Here is a 13,640-nt window from a genome sequence, read left to right as displayed (position 1 = left end):
AGTGAAACTGACACATGTCTACTGAGTTTCATGTCATTCATTATATTTAAAAATTGTACCCTGATGGATCATTAAGTAGACTATGACGAATATGCTGTGTAGGCAAGTAAGGGTTGTCAAATAATTAGCACTTGGGATCAAGATTCAAAATAAGATGCCTCATTTTCATAGGGTAAAACATTGTACCAATCAGAAAATTGGATTTGTGGATCCTTCTCTTCAATTTGGATTTAGGAAATAGAAGAATAAAAAAACAATATATCAAAATTTTTAAAGCATACACAAGATCCGCCTAATTATCGAATAGAAAATCATGTTTTGTAGGGCCAACTTAAAAAGATGGCGACGTGAATAATTTAAGGATTAAAGTAATACAAATAAATTTATAAATAATATAATTTTTAATAAATTATACATATACATATCTATATATTATTTCAAGTTTCTTTTGTTTTTTTCCCCCAAAAAGATATGACCGGTGACACAATTTATTTATTTATTTTAGTTGCCTAAAGTATCTCTACAGCTGAAAGTTGTGAGATTATTTTTCAAAAAAATTGAGTGCCATTTAAAAGATTATTCTCTTACGAGTAATATTTTTCATACACAAATTTAAAAATCAAATTCTGAAATGATGATAGGAGACTTAGTTTAGATTGGGGCATACTGGTAATTGGGATTGCATGATTTTAAGTAGGCAAAGCCAATAGGCCCATTGAGGAAGCTCAGTCAACTGAGAAGAGAAGCTTAAAACGGCTCTTGTTTTTGGGCCTTGGAATGCGACCCATTAAAAACATTTTGAGAATTGGGAATTTGTTTCCCGCCTCAAAGCGCAAACTCAAAACTTAAAAATCAATTAGTCTGCCACGCTGGCGATCCACGAGCACCCTTGCTCAGCTAATCACTGGGTAGCTCAGTCTCTATATAAAGCCAAGCCACTTGCTCGTACTCACAAGTCCCCATCATTTTCGTCACCAGTTCATATTTCTCTGCAAATTCAAATCTGTCATTTCCGCCATGAGTTCCGAGGCTACGGTAACGACGGCTAAGGGTGGCAGGGGCAAACCTAAGGCCAAATCGGTGTCTAAGTCTCATAAAGCCGGCCTTCAGTTTCCCGTCGGCCGCGTCGCCCGTTATCTTAAGATTGGTCGCTACGCTCAGCGCGTAGGATCTGGATCCCCTGTGTATCTCTCTGCCGTTCTTGAGTACCTCGCGGCTGAGGTTTGTAATTTTATGCCTCCTTCGTTTGCCAATGGTTTTATATTACTAGTATTTTATTCAATTTTGTATTTGTTTATAATCATTTGCTGTATCTAGGTTCTGGAACTGGCTGGGAATGCTGCCAGGGATAACAAGAAGAGCAGGATTATACCTAGGCACATTCAACTTGCTGTGAGAAACGATGAGGAATTGAGCAAGCTGCTAGGTTCTGTCACTATTGTAAGTGGGGGTGTGCTGCCGAAAATCCATCCCAATTTATTGCCCAAGAAGAATCTAAAAGACAAACCTGAAGTTGGCTCTGCGAGTCAGGAGTTTTAGACGCGATCCACAGCTTAGCTAGTTATCTATCAAAAGTTTGAAGTAAATTATCTTTTGCTTCTTTCTTCTCAACTGATAAGTAGGGTGTAGTGGCGTCTTTGTATATCCATATTTTCCAAATTAAAGAAATTTAATTTGTTCTGGTCAATGCATTTGTCTTGAATTTGCCGAAACGCAAATCGACATCGTTGATGGACTCGATATTCTTGCTTTTTATTTTTTGTCTATAAAATCTCGAGATCATCGGCTTTGAGGGAACTCTGCAAAGTTACTAATAACGTTTGTTCAGGGTCTCCTGTTTGGCGGAAAGGGCTTTTATTTTGTTCCAAAGGAAATGGAAATATAATTTCTATTAACATTCAAATCAAGGTGGTCCGAGTAATTTAAATTGTGGAGAGTGATAAACAGAATGAGTGATCACAAAATGCTTTGGCCAGGACTGATGGTATAAAGTTGGCTTAAATATATGTCGTCAAACGTTACTGTCATCGTTATTGTTAATTGGGGTATGATTAAGGTTCGCGCGAATAAGCTTTCTAATTTCTTTCGGCCTGTATTGAGAAAATAGAAAAGGAAATAAAAAGAATATGACATAAAAATTTCAAAAGTATCAATCAATTTAAATCAGATGCGTGAGGTGCTTTGCCTTGATCTTGCGTTGGTTCTAGTCTGCGGCATTCCACGATGGCAATCCGAGCCGCTTAATTGTAACCAATCAGATACTGCCATTTGTTGCAGAGTTTTGCACAATTTGTGTATTGGTCCTCTCGGCTTTAAATCTCGGAGCGCTTAACCGAGAGGGGAGAAGTCCAGACAGAGGAACACTCCGACGGAAACGAAACCGAATAGTGCCTTCATTCTCTGATTGCTAAACCCTAGTTTGACTCTTCGAAGGCCGTCTGCGCGACGATGAGTTCCACGGGATCAGCCAAAGGTGGAAGGGGTAAGCCCAAATCCTCTAAGTCTGTTTCTAGGTCTCAGAAGGCTGGTCTTCAGTTTCCCGTTGGCCGCATCGCCCGATTTCTTAAGGCCGGTAAGTACGCCGAGCGTGTTGGTGCCGGTGCTCCCGTCTATCTCGCTGCCGTATTGGAATATCTTGCCGCTGAGGTCAGTCTCCGGTCTCCCGTGCGATCTTCGATTTGTGTTATCCCATTATTGTCTGTTTGTTCGTCACGATATTTTATGTTTAGTTCTTCAAATAGATTTGATGTATTCGCATTGGATAAGTGACGACTCCATTCCGTCCAATGCAATACAGTTGTTCTGTTTTTTTGGTTTTTCCGTGAGATTCCCTGAATCCACATGCTGCTAGCTTCGTTTTTATAGAAGGGAGTTCCGAAATCTCATGCTCGGGGAATCGGGGGGTTAATCGAGAACGAAATTTTTTTAAACAATATATAAGTTTGCGAGTATGGATTTGATTTCTTGGTTTTGACTACTGAGGTAAATTACGTGGTATCATTTCTATTAAGTCCGCGGGAAACAATGCAAACAAAGCAAGACATGAATTATGATACTAAGCTATCAATTCTCATCTTGTCATTGACAGTCTATAGTATAATTTGCTTTGTCTTTTTAAGTTTTTCAGTGAAGAACTGGCTTTGGTTTGAATATTCTGGTTCAATGGCATTCGTGTTTAGAGATTGTTAATGAAGCCAAGACGGAGAAGCAGTGAGAAGGATTTTTTGTTGATTTTCTCAGTTAGGGGACTCGCATCGCATTGTCATAATGTCATCTAATCTTCAATCGTTTCTCGATATATGCATACTTTTAAGTTTAATCTATGGGAGGATTTTCCCCCATGGCAATCATGCTGATGGATGGTGTGAATTCATTATTTGTTGCATGTGCTGTTGTGTTACAGGTTCTTGAGCTTGCTGGCAACGCTGCTAGAGATAACAAGAAGAATCGCATTGTTCCAAGGCATATTCAGCTTGCAGTCCGTAATGATGAGGAGTTAAGTAAGCTCTTGGGATCCGTCACTATTGCTAATGGTGGTGTTTTGCCAAATATCCATCAAAATCTCTTGCCCAAGTCGATGGGGAAAGGAAAAGGCAATATTGGATCAGCATCCCAAGAATTCTAAGCTTCCACCACCCCGGAGTTACAGACTTGAAAGTCTGAGCTTGTTACGATGGAATCTGTTTGGCTGCATTTTACATTTTTTTATGTGATAAGAACATATTTTACATGAATCCTTTGCTCCCTTTTCATCAAAGAATACATAGCTTTTACAGTTGGGATCAGTAAAAGAGAGAAAAATATGATGTTCAACGTCTTGGGAGGTTTTGTTTCAATTGTAATCCATATGATCAGTGGAATGATATGCACCTTTTTGCCAACTTAAAGATGTCTTCACCGCTGTCGCTTTCAAGACGAGTTAAGCTTTGGAGAACCAGGCAAATTTTCGCGTTTTAAGCAATGGATAAAATTCTGTGAAGAGTTATGGTGAATGTTTTGAAGCTACAATCTGGTTGCTGCTGCTGGAGCAGTAGAAAAAGCAAATGCTGAAATCTGAATATAGGATGGCTATCGCTGTGGAAATATTTGGCACATTCTTCGTGTTCATTCCATCGAGCTAGTGAGGATCGTTGTGGGGTTATGGCTTTGGTTCCTGAGGCCGAGTCCCCATAATTATGCGAACTGTTGGATGTCATCTTAGCAAAAAAATTGAAAATTGATTTCTCAACTCATGGCTCCTGCGGTCTGTGCCAATCATCAGTAACCGCCACCCTATTTTTAAGTTGTTGCGACTGAGCAATGGCTTTCCGCCACTATATCAATGCTAGAATAATTTTGCGGAAATTGAGATGAAAATAAAAATGAACACAAATTTTAGCAGATTAATTTTATGAATTTATTTCTGATATACTCCAGGAAGAATTGAAAATGGTGTTCTCTTTCTATGTTGAGTTAGAGAAATGAATGAGACAAGGATGGATTAAAAAAAAAAAAGCAAATGACTGTAATGTTTTTAAAATATTCAATTATATATAGTTTTAAGTATTAACTTTATAATTAATCGCCATGAAATTTGTGAGATGCGGTGCAGCCTCTATTATGTGTCTAGTAAATTGAGATAAACCAGGGGATGATGTGTGGCTAGGGGATGTAGCTTAAATGGTAGAGCTCTCGCTTAAAGTGCTTGGGAGAGGTACAGGTTCGATTTCCCTGAACTTCGGCGTTCAAGTATAGTATGAACCTGGCCCCTAATCTAGCACCACATTTTGACTGCCATGTAGAAGAGCATTGCCTGTAGAGCACATATCAATTGTATCACATATTAGATGCAACTAATTCTAATGAATGACAAATGTTAGGAATCATTGTGCTGTGCTGTGCTGTGCCTGATGAATATCTATATTGTTTTACGTTCATCTAATCTAAAATTGTTTTCCCTTTATTCTGCTAGGTTGGGTATTTTTGAGTTGCAGCACGTCATCATGGTGTTGAAAACGCCTCCAAACTTTTTGGAAAATCACTCATATTGTCATTCCTTTATCTTGCTCATTTTTGAGTGACACAAAATCATTTTCCTTCGATTGATTTGCAGACAAAAACTCATTTATCGGTCATCCTCTGAAGCTTTCCCTCCCATTCCAGGCTTTTTTTTTTTCTTACCAAAGGGGGAATAATTTCATCCATGAAAATGGAAGTACAGAAGAGAAAAAGTCACAAGTCACAGTGGCAAAGACCTATAGAACAAAATACAAATCAAAATAAAGCATTAACCAATGCCCTCCCTATAATTGTTGGTCATGGGACGCAAAAAATTACTTCTATCAGGTTACTGAATCATGCAAGTGGTAACATAATAGAGGGAGTGGGGGTTGAGTAAGACAACCAAGATGGTCGACACCCTTTAAGAAAATTTCCATTGGAGTCCCGGCATATAACACCAATGCCTGCTTTGTGCTAATTGGTTGAGAAAGATCCATCAAAATTTATCTTGACACTACCTTGAGCAAGAGAACTCCACTTTACATTGTGGGGAAAGGGGGGGGGAGTTAGGTGCAATTTCCTTGTAATTAGCAGTCCAAAATTCTCTAATAGCAGCGCAGTGTCAATAATGACCTTACTAGGATTGATCTCAATAGTAGAAAATACAAAAGACTGATATGGTATTCTAAATATTCCAACATAGACAATCAATATAAGCCTTGCCAAAGTTATCTAGTGAACTATCATCAAGAAAAAAGCACAACACCAAGATTTAAAAGATGTAATACACAAAGAATCTATAATATGGATAAAAGGACAACCAAACCAAACTTCTCAAACACATCCACAACGTAATAGAAAATGCTCAACAGTTTCATGAGTATGCTTGCACATAGGACAAAGTGGGTTAAGAGAGCACTTGCAGGTATACAAGGCATCTTTTGTTGCAAGAGACTAATTCAAAGGTCTCTGCATAAATTGCTTAACCTTTGGGTGGATCTTAATTTGCCAAACGCATTTCCAAAAGGATTTAGGCAACAAAAAAGGTGAGCTTGGGTTTCTTGAGATTGTAGAATTTGACCTATAGTATTCCAATCGATATCCAAATTTAAGAATATATTCTCCATTTTTTTCCCCTTATCCAAGCAAAAGACACTCGTGCAAAAAAGGTGTTTAACAACCTACTTTCTCAACATTGATTCACAAGCAAATAATGTTGAAAATAAACTCAGTGATATTTTTGTCATTAAGGGCATGACTATTAAACTTCTAACAGCAGGCTAAAACATATTCGCTGTTGTTTATCGATTGAACAACAATTTCTTGCTATTGAGAGTATATTTTTAAATGATTTTAATTAAAAATTATGACTTTTAACCGTGGGTGACTTATATTCGCTTTCAAAAGCTATTACTGAATTAAAAAATCAAAATTGTTTATTATCAATTTGGTGGCAACCATTGTTGATAGTTGAAATCAGTTAAATGGATGAATTGATGTTATATGTCTTTTTAAACTTAAAATCCTAAAAATAAGCATTGTCATTGTCTTCTTCATGCTAAGAGCACTCACAGCACTATCTTTGTCCTCTTCACCAAGAGCCCTATTCGTCATCCTCTTCACCGAAAGTGTAGATTCTCTCTTACTTAACCCTATTTAACTCCATCATTAAGGTAATCAAGGGATTAACCCTCAAAGGATTACCAAAGTTGTAAGATTTTATAAAAGAGAAGAATTCTCAAATCATTTACAATGAGATTTCAAAATTCAATTTTTAATTTCTAACATACACTTAAAATATTCAAAATAGAGTTTGAAAATAATACGGAAGCTTGAAAAATAAAAAGGACCCATAACAATGAGTTTCAAAACTTAAAAATATGTTTTGTGCAGAAAATGTAACATGTGCCATGGCTTAAGACATATATGTCGTGGCTCACACACCTTTGCGCCATGCGTCGTAGCACATTACACGAATTTGACAAATATTAGTTGTTAAAATGACAACATAGGGAGTGAACTTCAAACGCATCTCAAATCTTCGTCCGACGTTCGATTAAGGTGATTTCACTGTCTACACGGAGCTTTCTCCTAACTCTAGCTAATGGCATAGGTTTCACACTCAAATTTATTTTTTTACAAAAAGTTGGATGCTAAAATCCGTTTTACCACTTTTTCACCAAAATTTCACAATCATGGTGTCTCAACTCAACCTCAAGTGCCAAAAGCCTATATCAACTATCTAACCACACTTAATAAACTCTAGCAGACCCGTGCAACTCACCAGAGACAACTAAAAACACATATTTCTCAAAATCACCCAATTTTCACAAAATACAAGGGGGAGGAAAATTATGCATAAAGCCATCATTTTTATTTCAAATAATTCAAAATACACATATTTCTACTTGCATAAATACTTTAGCTCTATGCATGAGTTCACAACCAAAACTCTTTAACTCAGGGTACTAAGTTGCACACTATATTAATGCAAGTAGTATAAAATAATGACATGTGATTTTAGTTAGCAATTATACAACATTAACACCAAAAATTAAGTAAAGAGGCATGAAAGCAAGATTTTTCACCCCAATCTTATGCCTCAAAACGTTTTTTTTTATACTGGATCTGATAAGCTAGGCTCTGAAAATGTTGAGAATTGAGGAGTGAGTACAATCACTCAGTAACCAAGTTTTACCTAATCTACATAATTACATATCAATTGAAACAGATACAAGTAGGCAAACACATACCATCTCAACACATATGATAAATTTGGCCGCAATTCACAATACCAACAATCATGTGATTAGGCCCAAGTCACATATTCATATCCATAAAATGCCAATGCACATTTTAGGGTCGCAATAATACTAACCATGTGCCCCTAACACTTACCAGACCACAATACTAACAACTATATGGCCGGATTTAAATGCATGATCAAATGCCAACCTTATACCCTCATGTTATCTTCGACATGAAATCGATGGCTATCATATGGCAACATCCTTCATGGACTAACCCAACCTTTCATTTGTGAGGAGCTACCGGGTCAAGGGTTAACTCGCTCACTTGTGTAATTCAGTTTTTTCAAATATTAACAATCATGGGGTGTCGTACCTCTAATTTAGCTCCTTATAAATCGGTGGAGACTAGTTAGATTCGAGTTCCTCATAAAATAAGTGGGATAGTACCTAATCAAATATGAGACACGAGCTAACTCTTAATTCCAACGGTCAGTGCTAAGGCACGTTTTCTATTCTAACGGTCGTTGTTAGTATCACGTGGATTTAAATCAATCTATTTCTCTCCCTAGGCGAATTTCTATCAATGATCATGTTATATACATTTTACACACTATGCAATTATGATAATTAATGTCATTGATACAATCATCTCATCATATCAATCATATAAAACTCTTTTTCACCATTATACACCATATTTCTATTAACACATACTCACATAATCTCAATCACCATCATTATTCACATATATATGAACACACATAGCATTTTCACAATGTCACATCATCAAATATGTCAAATTTGCATCAAGGGTTCAAAATATAAATCATAATTCAAATCAACCCATTTTCAATCAATAACCAATTAATATTCAACTATATAAAGTTAGGTTTTCTCTTGTTACCTCAAACCTTTGAGAGGTTAAAGGTTTACCCCTCACACAAAACACTTCCTAAGCTTTACACAAGCTTAAATGGTACCACAATGATTCACACTATAAACATAATACAAGGATATCATCATTATCTCATTTTGTGAGTTTTCCAACATTAATCTCCATACACTCTATTATATCATAAATTTTGCTACCCATCATATTCAATGGTTCACTTAGTTCCATTAGTTTACATTACTACCATTGAGTCATTAAACCATCATTAATGAGCCTCAAACACCTCCAACAACCATATTAATTGCAATTTTTGAACATTAATGGTTCTATCCAACAAACTCTTGGTAAAATCATCAAAGTAGGGTTTATCTACCACAAACAACTCCTATTACATTTATTTTATCTAATAGAATCGGACCCATAACTCCCATAGATTAAAAATCACCATTAATGCTTAAACCCTAATTTAAATCTCTATAAATGAGGGAGAGAAAGGAAGAAGAGGGCATAGATTGCTTACCTTGGGTGTTTGGGAGTTTAAAATTACCTTTAAGGGTCCTAATGTGCGTGCTTTAGTAGAGCTCAAACGTGTTCTTCATCTTCTTCCTCTCCTCTCTTCCGAATTTTTAAACAGACATGAAATTGATTAATCATATTTTTGGCCGTGCGTTGTGGCACACGTTGCCTTCCACCGTAATGCTTGGTGCAAAGAGGCCCATTGCCTTTAAATCTGCCTTTGTGCGCCATGGTGGATTGACCATAGGTTGCGACATGTGGCATAAAAGGCATTCTTTCACTTTTTCTTCCTCTTTCCATGTTCAGGTGGTCTGCCATCAATCCGGACTCACTTTTAAGGCTAAAATCATAATAAATTACATCAATTAGGCCCCTTTAGCCACATACGTCATTAATTTATTAATCACACTCATTAGGTTAATAAATCACACTTAATTTTTTTGAATGTTACAGAGAGCACTCACAGCTACTGTCTTCACCTTCTTCATTTTCATATCTCCATTCCCTACTTCAGTTGTGCCACTCATTTAGGTCGTTGTTGAAATGCTTTAAAGATCATGCCCTAGCTCGCACATCTAGTTCCTCTTGACAATCTCATGCACTATCACTTCTTCCTAAGCTCATGTCAGTGTTGAAGATTGTGCTCCCTTTTCACTGCTCCTCCCAGCTACATAACTCTGGCATATGAGATTATGGGTTCTCTCTTTTGAAGAAGGCAAGAGATTATCACATATTTGTAGAAGGCTCACCAAGCACTAAGTAATCCTCTATATTATTTTGTAATTTATTACTTGGCTTTAACTTCTGTGGTCATACTTTCTTTTTGGTTCCTCGACTTTCTTTGTCACTTCAGTTTTGATTGTCATCATACTACAATAGGATGGAGAAATTGAGGCTTTGCAAGACTCTTTTGCCTTTTTGAAATAAGATTTTGTGGAGGTATGTTCCTAACTAGACTAAAAATGCCTTAGTTTTGAAACTAAACCTTCATCCCCTTATCCTTGTTTTAAAGTTGTGCATTGATAATTCTTTGAAATATTTTTTGGTAATAGGGTCCCTAGTTTAATCTTGATGCCATGCATGTTCTTTACAATAAGTTTTTGATGTCATGCATATGTCATTTTTGTTTGAAAAAGGGTTTTGTAATGAATAAGGAGATCAAAAAGAGAGTAGAAGCCATTAAAATAAAGTTAGGGTCAAATAAAGGAGAAAAGAACATATCACCCTCAGCTTATACAACATCTTTGATGGCTTTGGTAAAAGATGTAAATGGAAGTAGGGCCCCCAATTCCTAGAATCTCTTTAATAGATAATAGACAATCAGCTTCCAGACGGATGCTTAGGGATGCTCATATATTTTTGGCTTATGATAGGCTTATTTGCACCTTATCTTCTGTTATTGCGTTAACACACTACAACATTCATCCTAAAAAAGTTGAGAAATGTAGTTGAATGATCAATATTCATATATATATATATATATATTGGATTCATGCATATTAAAAGCTTGAGAAATTTATATTCAAATGTTTCATTTGTATATAATTGTTTTATACATATAGGGCTTAAATTCTTTGAGGAGAATGTAAATAGACTGGAAATAGAAAACAGAGAGCACATGACATGTGGGTTTGAAGTGATTCTACTAACACTTCTTCATTTGGCATAAAGTCTGAAAATTGATCTGCCTGGTGACTTCCCTACCCTCAAAGGAATACCGACAAGGAGAGATGCTAAGCTCAAAAGGTACACAACACAGCTATTATTATGCTTTTTAAATTATAATAAAAAGATTCAAGGTAGCTAGGATTTGAGACTTCTTCATATAGTCCATCGATCATGCTTTCTCTAGATTAAAGAAAGTGTTGGTAGCGTGTAAAATCACCTGACATTAATTTATGGTTTTAAACTTATATATATATATGATACTGATGGGGGTGTTGCATAGTGCACCGTCAACATTGTTGCATAACTTGGAAGCAATACCATGCATGCCCCACTTCTATTTACCATTGAAAATAGCCATGCTAGGATGTAATAATTATAATTTTAACATTAAATTACATATTAATGAGAAAGATTGAATGACAAGCAGTAGAATAAATTATCAAAAATAGAGTTAATGCATTCCTCTGAATCTTAAATGTGGATGCATGCTAATTGTTGTTGGAGGCATGTTTCCAAATTATTAATTAAGATCATAGTAATTATGCCTCTATGCCTATTATTTTCTTATAATTTTTTCCGCTGTTGGATAGACCATAAAAAAGGCAACTAACAACATATTCCTAATATCATAATCTAATAGAAAAGGCTAAAAGCAAAACTTTTAATATCAATGATTCATGAAAGGACATGCTTTCAATGGTTCAATTGACACTTGGTCCTGAACGATGAACGGCGAGCTGCTTGAGTTGTACCCAAAACGACACCATCCTTAAAAACTATTTCGACATACCAGGACAATGAACCGACAGTTCCTTAGGATTAAACAAGCACTTCCTGCGAAGAAAGGAACCAGAACAGTAAAAACTAAAAACGAACTCAGATGAACAAAACAACAGAAGCCAGAGGGAAGAGAGAATTGCCCGAAAACTCAAGAGGCTGGTGAGTTGCTCTATCCGCAACCATGGCTATATATAGCTTGAAGATGGAGACATGAACATTGGCTCATAATCACCGAATTAAAGCTTTGATTACACTCTCATAAATCACGTTTAAACACCATTAATCTGGAGACATTGGCAAACACATGCATTTAAGACATTAACTCACAAAATTAATTTTCAGAAGTGGTTTAATGCCTAAAAAACTGTCAAGACTTCAAATTCAAATTTAAAACAGCAAAACTTTAGGTTTTTCCGATAAGCTAAAGATAATTATTTTTGTAAAAATAATTCGATAAAAGGAACCCAATATCTCTTGAACTCACACACCGGGGGGAGGGTGAATCGACTGATTTCAACTACGATTGTCTTAAGTTGGCTTGTCTCATGTGCGCGAGCCTACTTCTCCTCCAAGCCCATTTTACTAGCCTACTTCATTCCTTAATATTTATACACTATGAGAGTTCTTCATTTAGGCAATATGGGACTTTTAACACACACACACTTTTGACATACATACAACAGTTTTTAATCTCAGTACTAGTTTCCTAACTGAAATCAGATGGACCTTGGTTATGAATTGGTACTTATCTGTCTTGATTTGGATTTGGTGGAAGTTAGTCTTTGCCTAATTGGTATAAATATTGCCTACTTATAATTTCATTTATATATATATATATATATATTAAATCCTACAAAAATGTGGATTGGGATCATTCCTTTTCCTCAATCATATTCTCTGCATGATACTAAATACTAATATCTCTTAATCTTTTTTAGTTTTTTGTTTCACACTTGTAGTTTTGAGAACTTGGATTGTTTACAAGCACTTGAGAGTGTGAGTATTTTGAAATGGGTTAGAATTCATAATCTTGAGTTTTCTTTCTTTTCCCTCTAAGATTATATATATATTTTTAATTTTTTTAAAATAATTGACTCTAATATTTATCAATATTTGAAATAATTATTTTATATTAGTGACAGACTCGTAGGCAACCAGCAAAGTCTAGTTTGTGCGGCATGTATGTGATGAAGCACATGCTCAACATCATCAATTGAGTTTGTGCATTGATGTTGAGCATGCCATCACATACATATGCACAAACTAAATTCTAAACAATCGAGTGCATGACTTGTATAGAATATTTTAATTTGAAAAAATGGAGGGAATAATTAAAATAGATATTTAAAAAAAACAAGGCTTTCAACTGCAATTGTTACGAGAATCGCTGTTGAAAGTGCCACTATTTTTTGAACAAACAAAACAATTGACAACTTTCAATAACAGTTTATGGAACTGTTGTTGGAAGTTTTTTACAACAGCAGTTGAACAACTGTTTAACATCCCTTATAACAACAATAATTCTATAATTGTTATTGATTCTATTTTTTTTTTTAACTTGTTAAAAAGCTGTCTTGTAATAGTAAGAGTCAAGAGCATCGTTAGAGGGGATGTGGATCTTACTTATATTTGAAATGGTTTCAAAGGTCATACAATGGACAATTGAAGACAGGTTCCAGCTCCCGTTATGGATTGCATGAGCAACAAACATATTTTCATGAAGTATTACACCATCTTGTTTAACAGCTTTACCACTAGGTAAGCCGAGGATCCACTGTGTCTTTCCAAGCATTGATGCACAAAGTGCTACTCAATTTGCACCATATACCTTTTAGTAACAATTCATGGCCAGTGAGCAAGCTACTCCAAGCCCATGAAGGGAAATATATAGCTTTTAGGACTGCTATTCCCGTTTGATCACCATTCCCTTGCCAATATATGCCCATGGAAACCGGAAACGTCATCAAAAAAAAATTAGAAAACGCCTTAATAATATGAATAAAGAAAATCCGAATGTATCTGTATTATTACATTTACAATTACTGTTATACTTT

General features: G+C 35.7%; 2 protein-coding genes across 2 annotated transcripts; both read left to right on the top strand.

Annotated features, from left to right (window-relative positions):
• The first annotated feature begins 958 nt into the window (after window positions 1–958).
• LOC129289196 (histone H2AX-like) lies at window positions 959–1,687 on the top strand. The gene is made up of 2 exons (XM_054926002.1): window positions 959–1,221; window positions 1,318–1,687. The coding sequence occupies exons 1-2, from the start codon at window positions 1,018–1,020 to the stop codon at window positions 1,537–1,539; spliced, it is 426 nt and encodes a 141-aa protein (XP_054781977.1). The 5' UTR covers window positions 959–1,017; the 3' UTR covers window positions 1,540–1,687.
• A 556-nt stretch (window positions 1,688–2,243) lies between these two features.
• On the top strand, window positions 2,244–3,881 carry LOC129321270 (histone H2AX-like). Its single transcript, XM_054966991.1, has 2 exons — window positions 2,244–2,646; window positions 3,404–3,881. The coding sequence occupies exons 1-2, from the start codon at window positions 2,449–2,451 to the stop codon at window positions 3,623–3,625; spliced, it is 420 nt and encodes a 139-aa protein (XP_054822966.1). The 5' UTR covers window positions 2,244–2,448; the 3' UTR covers window positions 3,626–3,881.
• Window positions 3,882–13,640: the final 9,759 nt, after the last annotated feature.

This window comes from Prosopis cineraria, unplaced genomic scaffold (genome assembly GCF_029017545.1).
Source record: "Prosopis cineraria cultivar Desert tree isolate PC_DT_omini unplaced genomic scaffold, ASM2901754v1 PC1, whole genome shotgun sequence".
Taxonomy (NCBI): Eukaryota; Viridiplantae; Streptophyta; class Magnoliopsida; order Fabales; family Fabaceae; genus Prosopis; species Prosopis cineraria.
This window is presented reverse-complemented; position numbering and strand designations above follow the sequence as displayed.

Excerpts from the sequence above, each read along its gene's own strand:
- LOC129289196 (XM_054926002.1), top strand. The coding sequence starts at position 1,018 with ATGAGTTCCGAGGCTACGGTAACGACGGCTAAGGGTGGCAGGGGCAAA. Across the intron at positions 1,222-1,317 it reads TTGAGTACCTCGCGGCTGAG|GTTCTGGAACTGGCTGGGAA; the intron begins GTTTGTAATTTT and ends TGCTGTATCTAG.
- LOC129321270 (XM_054966991.1), top strand. The coding sequence starts at position 2,449 with ATGAGTTCCACGGGATCAGCCAAAGGTGGAAGGGGTAAGCCCAAATCC. Across the intron at positions 2,647-3,403 it reads TGGAATATCTTGCCGCTGAG|GTTCTTGAGCTTGCTGGCAA; the intron begins GTCAGTCTCCGG and ends GTTGTGTTACAG.